Here is a 14,999-nt window from a genome sequence, read left to right on the forward strand (position 1 = left end):
TATTTATTTATTTATTCACAACTTCCATCATTATAAAGAAACTTATTTAAGTAAATATTGAACCATACCAATAATTATTATTATTATTATTTAAACATTTATGGGACATCAGTGACTAATTATGTATTTTCATTTGTACCTCTTATATATAAATTACCATTTTAATATTTACATCATACACACCATTTCCCCAAAATATTTCTTATATATTTATTTTAGATTATCGCGTAAGACTCCATTGATTTTTATATTTCACTTATAATACAACTTTATAATGCACATAACTGTAATGTAGAATAACACTTCATTCTTCCTTCTTAACGCTATCAGTACATTTTCGTTTGATTAACAAAAAAAATCAACCCTATAAATGTATGCAAATATCATATGAATTCATTAATGGAGAGAGAGAGAGAGAGAGAGAGAGAAGGCACTTTTTTAATAGGACCATCATAAATTTTTTCCTTTACTTCATGTAAGCGTTAATGAAATAATTTGGCAATAAAAAAAACTTAACATTAATTTATTTTAACGAATAACTTCGCGTATGTGCGATAGACTATTATTTTTTTTCTTTTCTTTTTTTTTTTGCAAATACAATTGTTCCCAATAAATGGTATTGTTAGAAAATTGTTCAAAAATTACTGTCAATAATTATCAAAATCTCAGGAATAATCGGAATATTATTTTAAAAAGTAGACATTTTTCAGAACAAAATAAATATCAGATCTTTCAATAATTCCTCTGCATATATATATATATATATACAAAAAAAAATATTTCAACTTTTAGACGGATATGAAGAATAGTTTCTTTTTTGTTCCTTGTATATGAAAGATAATTCTATAAGTACGTGTAATATACACACGTACATATCAATTCCATAATATTGCAGATATTCAACATATTAAAGCATCTGATATAGCGTTTAATCATATCGCAGATCGATATAATCAAATTGTTTAATCCCAATAAAAATGTCTCATATGCTGAATTATTGTTATACATAATCGAAAATATTCATTATTTATAACTATAAATGTACCTTGAAATATTTTTCATTGATACATTTCTTCGATCAAATTAGCGTACATATTACTGACAAAATTTCTTTTCAGTTTCAATGTTGGACCTAATTCTCCCGTTGGTACTGAAAAATCGTGGGGTAGAATACGGAATTTTTGTACTTTTTGTGCATTACTCGTTGCTTTTGTATTAGCTCTTTTAATAGCTTCTTCTACTTCCTTATATACCTAAAAAATAAAAAAATAATCTTCGGTTAATATCAATTTAATATCGGTTTAATTATAAATCAAATTGAAATGTGTTCAGGGAACATATTCAGAGAATATTTACAAGTGGATCTTTTGAATTCACGATTTCGCTGACCGTCTTTGCATTACTTCCTATAGATTTTAACCATCTTAGGGTATCTGAAGTCAACTCGTCTAATGGTTCACCAGTATCTACTTTTGTTTCAGCCTAGAAAAATATTAATATTTATTTTTATTTTGATATTCTTATTTAAAACAAGTTTTTTAACGTATCAATCGTAATCTACCTTTAATGTAACTAAAACAGTTAGATATTTTCTTTTATCTCCAATTAGCAAAACATTGCTAAGAGCTGGTAATTCAGATAATATTAATTCTTCGATATGCACAGGTGGTATATTTTCCCCACCTGCTGTAATAATCAGCTCCTTTATTCTACCTAAATAAGAGCAACAATGATGATCATTAAAATAATATCATAAACAATAATAGAAAAAAGTAAAAATAATAATAATTACCAGTAATGTATAATATGCCGTCAGCATCTAATTTGCCAAGATCACCACTGTGCAACCATCCTTCTTCATCTTTAGCTTCTTTAGTTTTTTCTGGATCATTCAAGTATCCCATAAAAATATGTCGACCGTACATACAAACTTCACCTTCGCCACTTTCGTTAGGATTTTCTAATTTTGTACGAAAACCAGGTAAAATAGTACCAACACTGCCTAACCTAAATATACAAAAAATTTTATATATTTTTATATAAATAACGTAATGTTCTTAAATTTCTTTTTTAATTTTTTTTTATTTATGTACATTACCTACAATTGTTGGGTAAAGCTAAACTGTGTGGCCCACTGCATTCAGACATACCAAATGCCTCCATTATAGAAATATCTAGGCTCACAAAATATTTTTTAACTTCTATACTTAAAGGTGCTGCTGCAGTGAAGAAAAATCTACATTTGTCTAAGCCTAAAGTTGTCTTAACTTTATCGAAGACAAGCCATTTAGCTATAACGTAACCCCAATGTTTATAATCTACACCATTCATTTTGTTCATATTATAAAGAAGACCTTGTGCTTTAGCCCAACTTGCTATCCATGTTTTGACACGTGAATTATTACGCGCTACCAATTGCATTTTCTCATAAATTTTTTCCCAAACTCTTGGAACACCTAAGAAGGCAGTTGGCTTTACTGCAACTAATGTTTCTACCAAACTTCCTTTAAGAGCATTTTTATCAGCAAAATATACCGTGGCTGCTAAAGACATAGTCAGAAATATGTCAACTAACTGTAATTATAAGACGATATTCAAATTAATTAATTTGCTTGATGATTATTATTAATTCATTTCATCAAATTGATATCCCTTACCTGTGCTGCAACATGTGATAATGGTAAATAACTAACCAAAATTTCCTTAGCAGTTTCAAAATCGACACGTTTCTTAGCGGATCGTACATTGTGTAGAAGATTGTCATGATTTAGCATAACAGCTTTTGGATTACCAACTGTGCCAGACTAGAAAATTCAAAATATTTGTCAATACAATTGAATAATGCGTGTTAATAAAATCTTGATTATATCATTTTACTTACAGTGTATACTAATGTACAACATTCGTTAACTCCAATAGTTTTTAGAATAGATTCTAATTTATCATCGGATTCTTGTTTACCGATTTCTAATAGTTCATGCCACTGAAAAAATACAAAATTTATAATATTTTATTAAAATAATTGAATATATGTATATTATACTATTACATATTCTTACACTTAACACATCTTTCTCTTTAGGGATTCCTTCGTATTGAATAATAGCAGTTAAATGGGGCAAATTTTTTCTAATTTGTAATATTTTTTCCAATTGTTTGGAATCCTCAACGACTATTATATTCGCTCTACTGTGTTGAGCACAATATTGACATGCTTCCGCAGAATTCGTCGTGTAAATCCCGGCAGCAAATCCTCTGAAACATTTATTATGCATATTATGATTTATGACATTTCAATAATGTTATACATTTTTATTTATTTAATTTCTTACCCGGCATATATAGCAGCGATATCGGAAATAAACCATTGTGGACTATTAAATCCTAAAATACAGACGCTATGATATCTCTGTAAACCCAGTTTTAAAAATGCCTTGGCTACGGTTCTTACTTCAGTCTCATATTGCCTATAAATCATTTTTTAATAGCAAACAATGAATACCGTATACGTAATGTACATAAAAAATTCAAGTTCACGATTGATAATATTTTTAAAAAGCACTAACTTATAAGTATATGTTGTATTTGTACCATCCAGTCCTGGTTGTGATACCAAAGCTAAATGATCAGGATATTTCTTGGCTATTGATGATAAAAGACCAGGTATGGAAATAGGTAAAGTTGCATTAATATCTTCACCTAATTGTATCCTAACTCGACCATTAGCTTCGGTTGTTACATCTACATCCGTCATTAACACCTGATCTGGGCCTAAAAATTATAGAGAAAAAAATATTAGGCATTGTGATCATATTTCGGAGAAAATATGTATATGATAGAAATTTACCTTCAAGGCCTGTTTGACTAGCTACCGCATATCGAATATGAGGCTCATTAAGTCCCTGCAATATACAATAAATAAAAAACATATGTTAAATCATAATAAATAATATAATAAATAAAGAGGACAGTATGTTTAGATAAATGAAAATATAAAAACGTTACCTTTTCACTCCTGTTATAGCCATTAAGAATATTGTTCAATGAAATAGGCTGCACAGCAGTCATATTTTCTGTAATGTAATAAAGAAAAAGAATAATTAATGAAAATCCTAAAATCATTAGCGTCTTACTGCAAAATCAGATTCATCTTAATAGCCATATTTATCCAATTTATACGTTTATCATTAACTATACCAAGAACAACATTTAAAAAAACATAATTAAAAAACAAACTAGATGTTCGTTATCAATCAGATAACATTTCTAGAGATTTCAAAAATATTATTAAGATAACATGAATTCAACTATCCCGCGAAATGTATCATCCAACATTTTCGACCCATTGCGATTTATCGAGTTTCCACTTGGTCGATTAATGCCGCAAAGGAGAATAATACTAACGTAACTAAATGCAGCAATGTTATTGTAATGTAACGGTGTTTCAGACTAATGTTTAGCATACTAATTAATCGAAACGAAAGGAAAAATACAAATATGATTATAATTATATTTTAAAGTACATAAATTAGAAACTCAATTCAAATAGAAGAGAACTAATGACTCGCGAAAGATTAGCGCTCATTTTACGAGAAAAACAATCCGTCCATATATACACGATGATAACAAAACATTTTTATTTTTTTATCTATTGCCATACGTAACGCACATAGCCCGATGTATGAGCAAAGTCGAAGACTAAATTATCTTTTTTTTTCTCTCTTTTTCTTTTTTTTCCTTCTTTTATTCTGACATTTTATATAAATCATGTATTTTATATTTTCGACAAACTTATTTCAACAAATTTACTATTTTTCGACAAAATTTAGACCATTTTGTACAAAAATTTCAAAGTTAATTGCGTGTGATAAGCAATATAATTTGCTTTTTAAATTTCCAGCTTTTCTATTTTTAATTTTTCCTTTCCCTATTTTCCTCTTCGTATATTGTTATAATTTTGAAAAAATACTTTTTTCAAAATCCAATTTATTGTTTAAACAATGATAAATTTCTATCAATCAATTATACGTTGATTGCATTTTACAGGAACCATTTTTATATCAATTTAAGAACATTCTCTCGCATAGTTTTTTTATATAATTTTTTAATAAACTCATAATATTTTTCAATAATATCGATCAATCGACTGATTAATATAACTATGATTAATCGAAAGAAAATAAATAAAAACAATCGCGTATAGTAAAAGCATGTTTGACTAATACCTGTCACATTAATTAAACTATATTTCATAGTTTTATTAATAATTCGTATTTTTCAATCGATAAATAATACGATGTTTTTCTGTAAACGATTGATGAATGATATTATCAATTAATATTTAAAAACACAGTAAATATAGCTACGCAAAGAACTCAAAGTCCACATTACCGAGTACGTAATACATTGTACATGCTTTCTTTTTCGCGTTTTGTTTCTTTATCTAAAAAGCAATGCGAATTAAACGATAGATAATTCACAACTAAAATTTTAAAATCAAATTTTTGACTTAATTTAATACCTTTACAAAGTAGAATAACCATGGTTTTAACGGTTTACGCCCGTCTCGTGTATGTCAGATTGTACTCAGAGAACTATTGAACTCACAGAAATCAATAACAAAATATCGGACCACCTTTCGGCGCGACATTTCAAAATATGCTTCCTACGTTCTCTTTTATTCCTTGTTTGAATTAAAAACTTTCTATAATATATTTATACATATTATATTATGATTTTGTATCTGATGACTACAAGTTCTGTTCAACATAAATCAATCAAAAATTATATTCAAATTTCAGCCGTTTATCTTGGAGAGCATGCCCAAGTGCGCAATCACTTTTTTATATTTGAATAACACAAATAATTTTAATACTTTTATGTATTAATTATTGTATATGAACCCTTTCGTTTCTATCGATCTATCGAGTTGTCTATGATGCGTATGTACAAGCAAATTTATATGTGGAACGATACTATTGCACAAGCAATAATGAAAGAGTTAATTATTGATAAATTAATTAACATTATAATACTAACATATAATTATAAAGTAAATAATGTTAACTCTAGTACAAATTTTATAGCCAAATGTTTTTAGGTTCACGAAATATTTGATACGAATTCCCAAAATTTGTTTTATCATTTTTAAAGTTTTCTACTCGAATTATTTATTTCCGTTTATTAGATTATAAGATATTCTTATCTTATGTAACAATCATGTTATTACACAAATATGTATCTTTTAAAAACAAGAAAATTAATAATAATGTTGGAAAACACGTGCAAGTAATTTGCATTAATTATGTGAAATCGAGTATGACATATTTATTTTTTTTCTTTTTAAATAATGTTTGGATGAAAATATCATTAAAATATTAGATAATTGCTTTCATATTAGATGACTAAAGAAAAAAAATACAAACACGCTATCAGATAGTATTATATAATACTACAATAAGCTAGTAATCGTTGATAATGTTCACGTACTTTTCCATTTTCTGAATATTTCTGCATATTATTCATAAGAAAAAAAAATATAAAGTAACTGCGCGAATTGTAATATTAATAATAGTATAAAGGATCATAAAAATAATACAATAAGAAGAAGCAATATTATTTTAAGTTATAGAAATCAAAATATATCATTTTAAATTAACTAAAGTATAATTTTTGGTTTCGGATCCACTAAAAACATGAAATATAAATAAACTAAACTTAATCGGTATAATAGACCACTGCTATAACACGGAACTAAATATTGCCTAAATTAAAAAAAGTCTGCTTTAATTACCTATTGCCTAAATTAAAATAAATTTTGAACTCCTGCTTTAATTAACTATTGCGTAAATTATTGAATATATTAACGAGTGAAGTGCAGTAATTACACACAATGTTATTCGAAATGAATCTTTTCACTGCCTTCCAGAAACTGACTACAATTTATCTAGGATATTAATTAAATATATAAATCTTTATAAACATATACAGAGCAAATATTAGTAAGTATTAGTAAATATTATGGAATTTGAAAGGAAGACAGAAAATCCTATACTGTAAATAGCCTTTACTGTGTAGTTTGTAATTAGATTTGTTTACTATTTACATTTCTAATGACTTTTATCCTCAATCGCGAAGAGTTATAATTAAATAAATTAACGATAGTTCATTTTAAATTATAATATCAAATTTATCAAATAATATTGTGTGTAACTAATTGAATTAATCTGATTGTCCTTTTCTTTAACGATGACTGCACTCATTTATAGTCGCACGCATGCACGTTAGATACCATAGATATATTTCACTTGTAATTCTGATTTTAAAAATCTAATTGCTTTGCGATCGTGATTACATTAATCCGATGTAATTTCATACAAATGACTAATTTACATAAGGCAATTTAAAAATTATCCAATATTCTATAAGCAGTAAAGTATCTTTTCAGTACTAAATTATAATACGTGTATTATAAAACAAAACTTACAATTAGATCATGGTTTTTAGAAAATATGGAAATTCTATATAAAAAATGTGGTAATATTATATTTGAAATAATTTGAAAATGAAATAGTAACAATTCTTGAAGAAAATCATTGATTTCATTGATTGCTTGTAGCAAACGTACACATACGTGCGTGCCCGTAACCAAATTAGTACTTTACCGACCACTAGCATTTTAACAGAATACACACGTCCAACCGGCCGCTCAGCCGCAGATTCTAATAAGATTCTAATATCAAATTACTGTTCATATAATGATAATGATTGTTCATTACCATATCAACCGATTAATAAGTTATCGGTCGGCGACAAAAAGCTGATTGATAGGCTACCGGTCGGTAAGCGTCGACAATAAAAGCCTATTAATCCTTATCTTATAATTAAATAATTCATAATCTCATATATTTGTAATACTCTTAACAAAAAAATAAATAATTTTTACAGTAACGATATTCTTAAAACACTGAATTTATTTGCATATTTATAGAAACCAGCTATAACCTATTGAGAATCACATATATGAAACTGACGACTGATAAGTATTAATAAACTAGCGGTCGGTAAAGTATTAAATTGAATTGTTTAAGAACACATAATAAATGAGTTCATAGAACTGAAAGGGTACGATCAAGATCGAGTACTTGATTCGATGAATTTCTTGAAAAAAAAAAAAAAAAAGAAAAGAAACAATTTCATTTGCATAATACCATTTTTCTTTTTATTCCTAAATTTATTCGATGATCGCGGGATGAAAACTTAAGCTATTTATAAATTTATTAACTACGTCATTGTGTGTGTGTTCAAAGGTTGGTGAAACATTGAAGAGTAAATTGCAAATAAATCATGATCTCAAAACAATACAAATAATTTGTAAGATAAAGAATAAATTTTTGCAGAATATGTAAAAATCGGTAAAAAAGATCGTTCGATAACAAATTAAATTACACAAGTTAAAACAATTATACATAAACTTTATAGAAGTGAAACGAAAACAATTCTTTTACATCAAATATAAAATTAAAAAAAATTGTGTGGAAAGATTTTGAAATATTAATCACGAAATATTAGTTTCGAAATATTAGTTTCGAAATACTAGTTTCGAAATATTAATTTCGAAATATATACACATTTTATTTTTTCTTTTCAAGTTTTTATATAAAATACAAATTACGCAATCATTCATCGTTATAAATAAATTAATAAAAAAGTAGAATACAAATATATATAATTAAAAATAATTAGCAGATTTGAAATGAAAGAAAGAACATTAGAATATAAGTATATCAAGGAAACGAAATGATAAAGAACATTGAATTATAAACATAATTTCAATTTTGAACGAGAGATAAGAAGGTCACGCTTTTATCGATCTCTTCAAATGCTTTATTAGCATTAGTTTATATACCCAATTGTTTCCGTATAAATGTATATCTACCTGTGTATTCGTATGTATTACTATGTCGTATGTAAAGATTAGAAAATGTATTTTAATAAAGTAATAAATTTCCAATCACATCGACATTCGTATATGTGCATCTATTTTTCAGCTATTTGAAAAAACAAACCCAAAGAAAAACAAGGAAATAAATATAAAAAGATTAAATATTTGCATAAGCATGCTATAAAATTTAAATATAAATAGTTTAACAAACTAATCAAAATAGAAAAATAACACGCAATTTACAAATAGACTAAGAAATTGATTACCTTTAAAAGATAATTTAAATTAACTCGTTGACCTTAAAATTTATAAGAATACGACAAGAAAAATTGTTAGTCTGATTACAAAATATTAAAACTACTATATGTGAATATAGTATAGTTTTATAAAAAATAGGAATATAATATGTATAATATTAACCATTATATGTGTTCCATGATGTGTGCCGCGCGTATCGGGATGCTGGTGTAAATGTTGCGTGTCCGCATGTTTATCAATATATATTATTTACTTCACAGTATCGATAATTATACGTATAAAAACAATCTTACGATTAAACAATATTAATATATACGTAAAAGAATAACAGATAGATCATCCCGTTAATTAAATCTCATGTTTTTACCTCGGCATAATTAATAATTCTACACAAATCCTGCAACGTGTAAGAATGATCTTACAAATGTATTTTTCAATAAATTCAATAAAACAAAAATTTACATCTACTGATACGAAGTAAAAAATAATAAAAATACGAACAAAATTATTATGTATGTAATCACATTTAAATGCACGATCGTTTTATTTTTACATGCAAAAATCTACGTGGGTGGATCACACTAACATAGAATCATTTTTTTTATTCGATCAAAGTAACTTTTATTTTTTTAAATGCAGGTTTCTTTTCTTTTTTTTTACGAGGCTCATAACTTTTCAATCTACCCACGAACATGAATGAGGATCCATAAAAAATAAAAAAAGATTTAGGGACTAAATTCTAGTAATAAAAAGTGTAAAAACAAAACTAGCAGAAAGCGCCAAAATTTGTACAAATTGGTGTACGCGTATACACATTTATTTTTTACATTTTTTAATTTTTTTATTTTCTAATTATTATTTTTAATGTTGTTTATAAAATTTAATTTGAAATATTGCTCGATAACGTGATCCTACAGTATTTTGTGAAATCTAAATTTCATTAGCGTAGTAACTATGAATACGCGATCGAAGAAAACCGGAAAAAGAAAAAAAGATACTAGAAAAAATCCGCCAGTAAGATAATAACATCAGAAAATTAATCGCGGTTTCTCATGATAAATTATTAAACACAAACATATTATTAACATATACGTACGTATATAAATATATAAACTGACGTATTTAAATGAAATAATTTCATAAAAAGAAAAAAAAATTGATAACAAATATTATTTCACGATACGTTAAAACAAATTAAAAATCAATAAAGAAAATCTAAATTAAACTAATCGTAAATAACTTAACCTAATATCGATCGATCGATGATTAAGAATTAATAATGAAAAATTTTTAAAAGTTATTAAGACAAAAATTTAAACAAAACTAATCCTCATTCGTGACGATTTTGTTCAAAGTAGATCTACAATGATTTAAATGTATACGAGTGTACAAATATATTTAATGTTATTAGAATAAAGAAACTCACCTGTTTATTCTTTTTCGTTCTAACGACTTCGAACGTCCTATAAAAGTTTACAAAAATAACAATGGAAGATAAAGTTTTAGTTTTTTTTTGTTGTTTTCGTCGTTTATAAATACACTATTAAAATTAGTTATTTGTTCTCAATATCAAAGAACACTTTTGATAAGTCAGACGGTCACGCCACAAATGCCACGCATAAGCTTTGACTGGTAGAACACTAGGAGGAGAAGAAGACCACGTGGTTAAGAAAGAAATACGTGTACCTTGTAGAGTTTAGAATACGATTACTGGCATAACATTCTGTTCATTTTTCTTTTATACGTAATCTTTAATAAAGTCCCTCCCCAGAAACATATATCATTTATTTCATTCTGTGTCATTAAAATCTTTATTTTCGATTTTCAAATGGTTTGAGATATTTTGAATGATTAAATTTATATTAAATTTACATTGAAACAAAATTACATAACATTAAAATAAAACAAACAATGGAAAGGAAAAAGAGAGAGAGAGAAAGAGAGATCGTCAGGAAACATTTAATTACTTTCACGATTTATCAAACGTAAAAAAAGAAATAAAATAGATAGAATGATCTTTGAACTATGGTATGACAAGTTGTGTATCCAAATGTTACAAAAAAAACCTGTTTAATCTTCGCGATAAAACTTGTCTAATTTTTTAGACGTCTTTACAATTGATTATAAATGTATGATTGTAATTTATTTAATATTTAAGAAGACTTTAATATTTTATTGAACAAATATAAATATTAATGTAAAGAAAAATATTATTTTAACTTTACTATATATATATTATCGTTCGTATTCAAACAGAGCAGTCATTGACGCATGTGCAATCGTGCATTGCTAAAGTCCAGAATACATTTTTTATTTCCATATCTTTTTCTCCATCTAATAGTCGAAAAAATTTCTCAATATAATCTCCAATAATATATTTCTATTTATATATATTTCGAATTATATTAAGTGATATATCAAAATCGAATTAAAAATGCCTGGTACACCAATGGAACCAACTGGAGATACGTTGCAAAAATTACAAACGGAACGTCCATCGAACGGAAATTATCCGCAAGTAGTACGAGAAATAACGCAAACTGATCATTTAAATAAAAGATTATTGGTGTCGTTGTTAGAAAGAATGAAAAAATCTAACGGAGAGTTCGACAGTTTTATGGAAAAAGAAACGACTAATTCTCAAGAGAATGATGATAGCGAGTTTTAGGTTATGATTTATTAACTTTGTCGATCCAATTTTTCTTGAATAATTCGAAAGATTACAAACGTAGAACGACGAGATATTACTTTATTTTATTATTTTATACTATATTTATTTTTATTTATATTTATACTTTGAATCTGCAAATATTTGTCGATATGACTACGTTAGCAGATTTTTCTGATCACGAAGATGAAATATTGGCAGAATATGAGAGAAGAGATGAAGATAGAGACGAAGAGAAAAATGATGAACTTTTAAGCAATGTAGATGAAGATGAAGGAATAGATGATGTTTCAAGAAGAATTGATCCTTCCAAGCCGCAAAGGACCATCACTCGTAATCCCATACCTAAACTTAATACGGAACGTTTAAAAGGTCCTAAAGGTATACATACCATAGAAAAACATTTTGATGGATTTAAGTTTTATGGAAAAGGAAAGGAAAAAATGGATTTAGATCGCATCATGAAAAGATTGGAACATTGGGCACACAGATTGTTTCCTAAATTAGATTTTGATGACTTTTTGGAAAAAACTGAAAAACTTGGTTCTAAGAAAGATCTTTCAGTATTTGTGACCAAATATAGAAACGATATGATATCATTAGATGATCCTGAAATCATCCGGAATAATTTAAGCGACGATGAGCCTATGGATAGTGAACCTGCCGCCATTGATGCATTTGATTTATTAATTGCAGAACAAATTGAAAAACAGAAAGAAGTTTTGGTACAACATAATCTTGACAAAAATGATACATCTGTTAATGATTATCCCAATGATACATTTTTGGAAAATACATTTACTCAATGTTCTACTCAAACTGATAAAATCGCAGAAACTAGCGGATCGCAAACTAATACACCAGAGTTAAGCCATGAAATAAAGGAAAGAATTGAAAGAAATAGACTGCAGGCTTTAGAACGAAGAAGACTTGCTAAATTAAAAGCTATGGAAGAAACCAAAAAGAAAAATGAAATAGGAGAAAACGCAGAAATATAAATATCGAAATAAAGAAATGCAAATATCGCGAAAGTTTACGTTTAAAAAATGTTTACTCGTTTTATAGAGATAATGAGTATTTACGATATCCTTCAATAATTTATTCGTCCATCTTATTTCTTACATACAAAAAACAATTCTTAATATACTTATGTTATTTTTCATTAAACATTAATATAAATATAATAATTTTGTATGTTTCGTATGTTATAAAAAAAAGAGTATAATCATAAATAAATTATATTATTTCATAGTTACGTTCTACGTTTTTGCGTACTGATATATAATACATTATTACCACGTATAAAAGCGTCACCATATTTATCTTTTAATTGTCCATTAACATATTCCTCCGTTTGTTCTAGTGCTATATTCATGTAGCCATCAAGACAAGCTAATACTCCTATAAACATTCACACAATTAATACAATATTATGATTGTTCTTGTATTCACAAAATACAATTAAAATTAAAAAGAAAGTCAGGTTTATATATACATATACCTCTATAATCCACTCCGCTATTTAATTTAACAACAACAGGTCGGCCATGAATTTGTTGAATAAATTGTGACAATGCTTCTTTGCGGCTCATCTACGAAAGTAAATATTTGTAAATGATTTATAATCGTCGACGAATTGTAAAATATAAAATGTACCTTTTTTACATCTCTTCAATGAATTTTTTTAACATGCAAATATTGAAATAAAAATAATGATTAGTAAATAAATAAATGTGTACTCACGACTACTAAAATATGACAAACTTTAGACTTAAATTTTAAAGAGTAATTATAAGATAAAACGTTAAAACATTAAATAGCAAAAACTCAGAGAAAGAAACTCGATATTTAAACGAGTATTATCGATCGTCATAGTATTTTATTTGAACGACGTTAGGAGCGCAAGTATCGTAAACTTTAAGAATATAATATCATATAAAACATAAATTTTTATATTTAAACATACATATATTCAACAATATATATTTAAATATAAAAATATCATATTTAAATTGATCTTAAAAAATCAACAAGAACTTTTCGGGCAACCCAATAAAATGGAGTCAAAGAGTAGTCGCTAATTAAAAAGTTCAAACAATCGATTTAAATGCGATCTAATTTTTGTAATTAATTCCTCTTTGTCAAGAATAAAATTCAATTCGTAAAGAAATTTTGTTTACTTTCGACTAAACAAATTACATATTTTTGTAGATTAAATTATACGTTGATGTTGAAATTGAAAGCAAGATAAAAAAGAAAGAAAAAAAAATAAAAAGAAAAACAAAGAATAGTGTAATTCGTGGAAAAAAGACGATAAAGTGCAATTTCATTTGTTTTATTATTCACGAAGTACGTCATATCGTATATAGTTTTAAAGTAAGCATTTTTTACTTTATTGTCTGCTTTCTTGCATTTGTGTCTCCTAAGCTTCTTCAGAGAGGTCGATTTAATAGTGGGTTTATGATTCGCTAATTGACAATAGTTTAATTTGTGCGTGTTCTTTTCTGTTTTTTTTTTTATTTAAAAAAACCAAAAACTATATAGGATAAAGTATTTGAAAATTTATAAAGATTTTCATTTAATAGTTTTAATCAAACGCTTAAATTTAAACGAAAAATATAGATCATTTAATTACCAACATTGTCGCTGTTATTCTTAACAAAAAAAGAAAGAAACAAACAAACAAAAGAGAAACAAAAAGAATAGTGTTCATGTTTTTTTTTGTTCAGTGATACTTTTATGTAATAGTTTATATTACATATCATAATGAAAGTGTAATATTACACACGCGCGTATTATAATATTAATATTAATTATTATTTCGGTATATGAAGATTTCTTATATTCGTTTGATATGTTATATTGGTTGCCAAAAAAACGTTTAATAAAAAGGTAACAATTTCTTTAGTTTTACCATGCATGGTAACAAAGGATAAAGAATAAATACTTAATAGAATTAAGATTAACGTCTAAGTACGCGTGAAACAGACAGTTGATTATTAAACAGGGACAATATTCTAACACAAAAATAAATTCACATATACATATTATATATATAGATAGATAAAAAATAACAAGGAAACTATAAAATTATATGAAAAAACATTATATATAATTATTTAAATTATT

At 26.4% G+C, this 14,999-nt stretch overlaps 4 protein-coding genes across 9 annotated transcripts in view; 2 read left to right on the forward strand and 2 right to left on the reverse strand.

The window, feature by feature from the left end:
* Positions 1 to 6: 6 nt before the first annotated feature.
* On the reverse strand, positions 7 to 10,887 carry LOC106789501 (long-chain-fatty-acid--CoA ligase ACSBG2). 3 transcript variants are annotated; one of them, XM_014753759.1, is made up of 13 exons: positions 10,629 to 10,887; positions 4,006 to 4,073; positions 3,848 to 3,902; positions 3,567 to 3,771; positions 3,333 to 3,467; positions 3,060 to 3,255; positions 2,882 to 2,983; positions 2,658 to 2,804; positions 2,099 to 2,574; positions 1,793 to 2,007; positions 1,562 to 1,713; positions 1,357 to 1,482; positions 7 to 1,253 (listed from the first exon to the last, which is right to left on the reverse strand). In XM_014753759.1, the coding sequence occupies exons 2-13, from the start codon at positions 4,066 to 4,068 to the stop codon at positions 1,059 to 1,061; spliced, it is 2,067 nt and encodes a 688-aa protein (XP_014609245.1). In that variant the 5' UTR covers positions 4,069 to 4,073; positions 10,629 to 10,887; the 3' UTR covers positions 7 to 1,058. The 3 variants fall into 3 exon arrangements, with proteins under 3 accessions (XP_014609245.1, XP_014609244.1, XP_014609247.1); XM_014753758.1 differs by lacking the exon at positions 10,629 to 10,887 and adding an exon at positions 5,522 to 5,593; XM_014753761.1 differs by lacking the exon at positions 10,629 to 10,887 and adding an exon at positions 4,405 to 4,570.
* Positions 10,888 to 11,936: 1,049 nt separating this feature from the next.
* Positions 11,937 to 13,119, forward strand: LOC106789505 (protein TIPIN homolog). Its single transcript, XM_014753767.1, has one exon. The coding sequence runs from the start codon at positions 12,023 to 12,025 to the stop codon at positions 12,866 to 12,868; it is 846 nt and encodes a 281-aa protein (XP_014609253.1). The 5' UTR covers positions 11,937 to 12,022; the 3' UTR covers positions 12,869 to 13,119.
* Positions 12,946 to 13,720, reverse strand: LOC106789506 (U6 snRNA-associated Sm-like protein LSm6). 2 transcript variants are annotated; one of them, XM_014753768.1, is made up of 3 exons: positions 13,614 to 13,720; positions 13,372 to 13,462; positions 12,946 to 13,271 (listed from the first exon to the last, which is right to left on the reverse strand). In XM_014753768.1, the coding sequence occupies exons 2-3, from the start codon at positions 13,460 to 13,462 to the stop codon at positions 13,123 to 13,125; spliced, it is 240 nt and encodes a 79-aa protein (XP_014609254.1). In that variant the 5' UTR covers positions 13,614 to 13,720; the 3' UTR covers positions 12,946 to 13,122. The 2 variants fall into 2 exon arrangements, with proteins under 2 accessions (XP_014609254.1, XP_014609255.1); XM_014753769.1 differs by lacking the exon at positions 13,614 to 13,720 and adding an exon at positions 13,527 to 13,568.
* Positions 13,721 to 14,304: 584 nt separating this feature from the next.
* LOC106789503 (monoacylglycerol lipase ABHD12) overlaps positions 14,305 to 14,999 on the forward strand; it is a 4,208-nt gene continuing 3,513 nt past the window's right edge. The window contains exon 1 of one of the 3 annotated variants that reach the window (XM_014753763.1): positions 14,305 to 14,762. Coding sequence is in view for 1 of the 3 variants with exons in the window: in XM_014753766.1 (XP_014609252.1) it covers positions 14,725 to 14,762 (38 nt within the window). In the remaining 2 variants the exon portion in view is untranslated. The remainder of the gene's footprint in view (positions 14,763 to 14,999) is intronic. The other 2 variants (XM_014753766.1, XM_014753764.1) reach the window with 2 other exon arrangements.

Source organism: Polistes canadensis, unplaced genomic scaffold (genome assembly GCF_001313835.1).
Source record: "Polistes canadensis isolate GaletaPanama2010 unplaced genomic scaffold, ASM131383v1 scaffold_187, whole genome shotgun sequence".
Lineage (NCBI taxonomy): Eukaryota > Metazoa > Arthropoda > Insecta > Hymenoptera > Vespidae > Polistes > Polistes canadensis.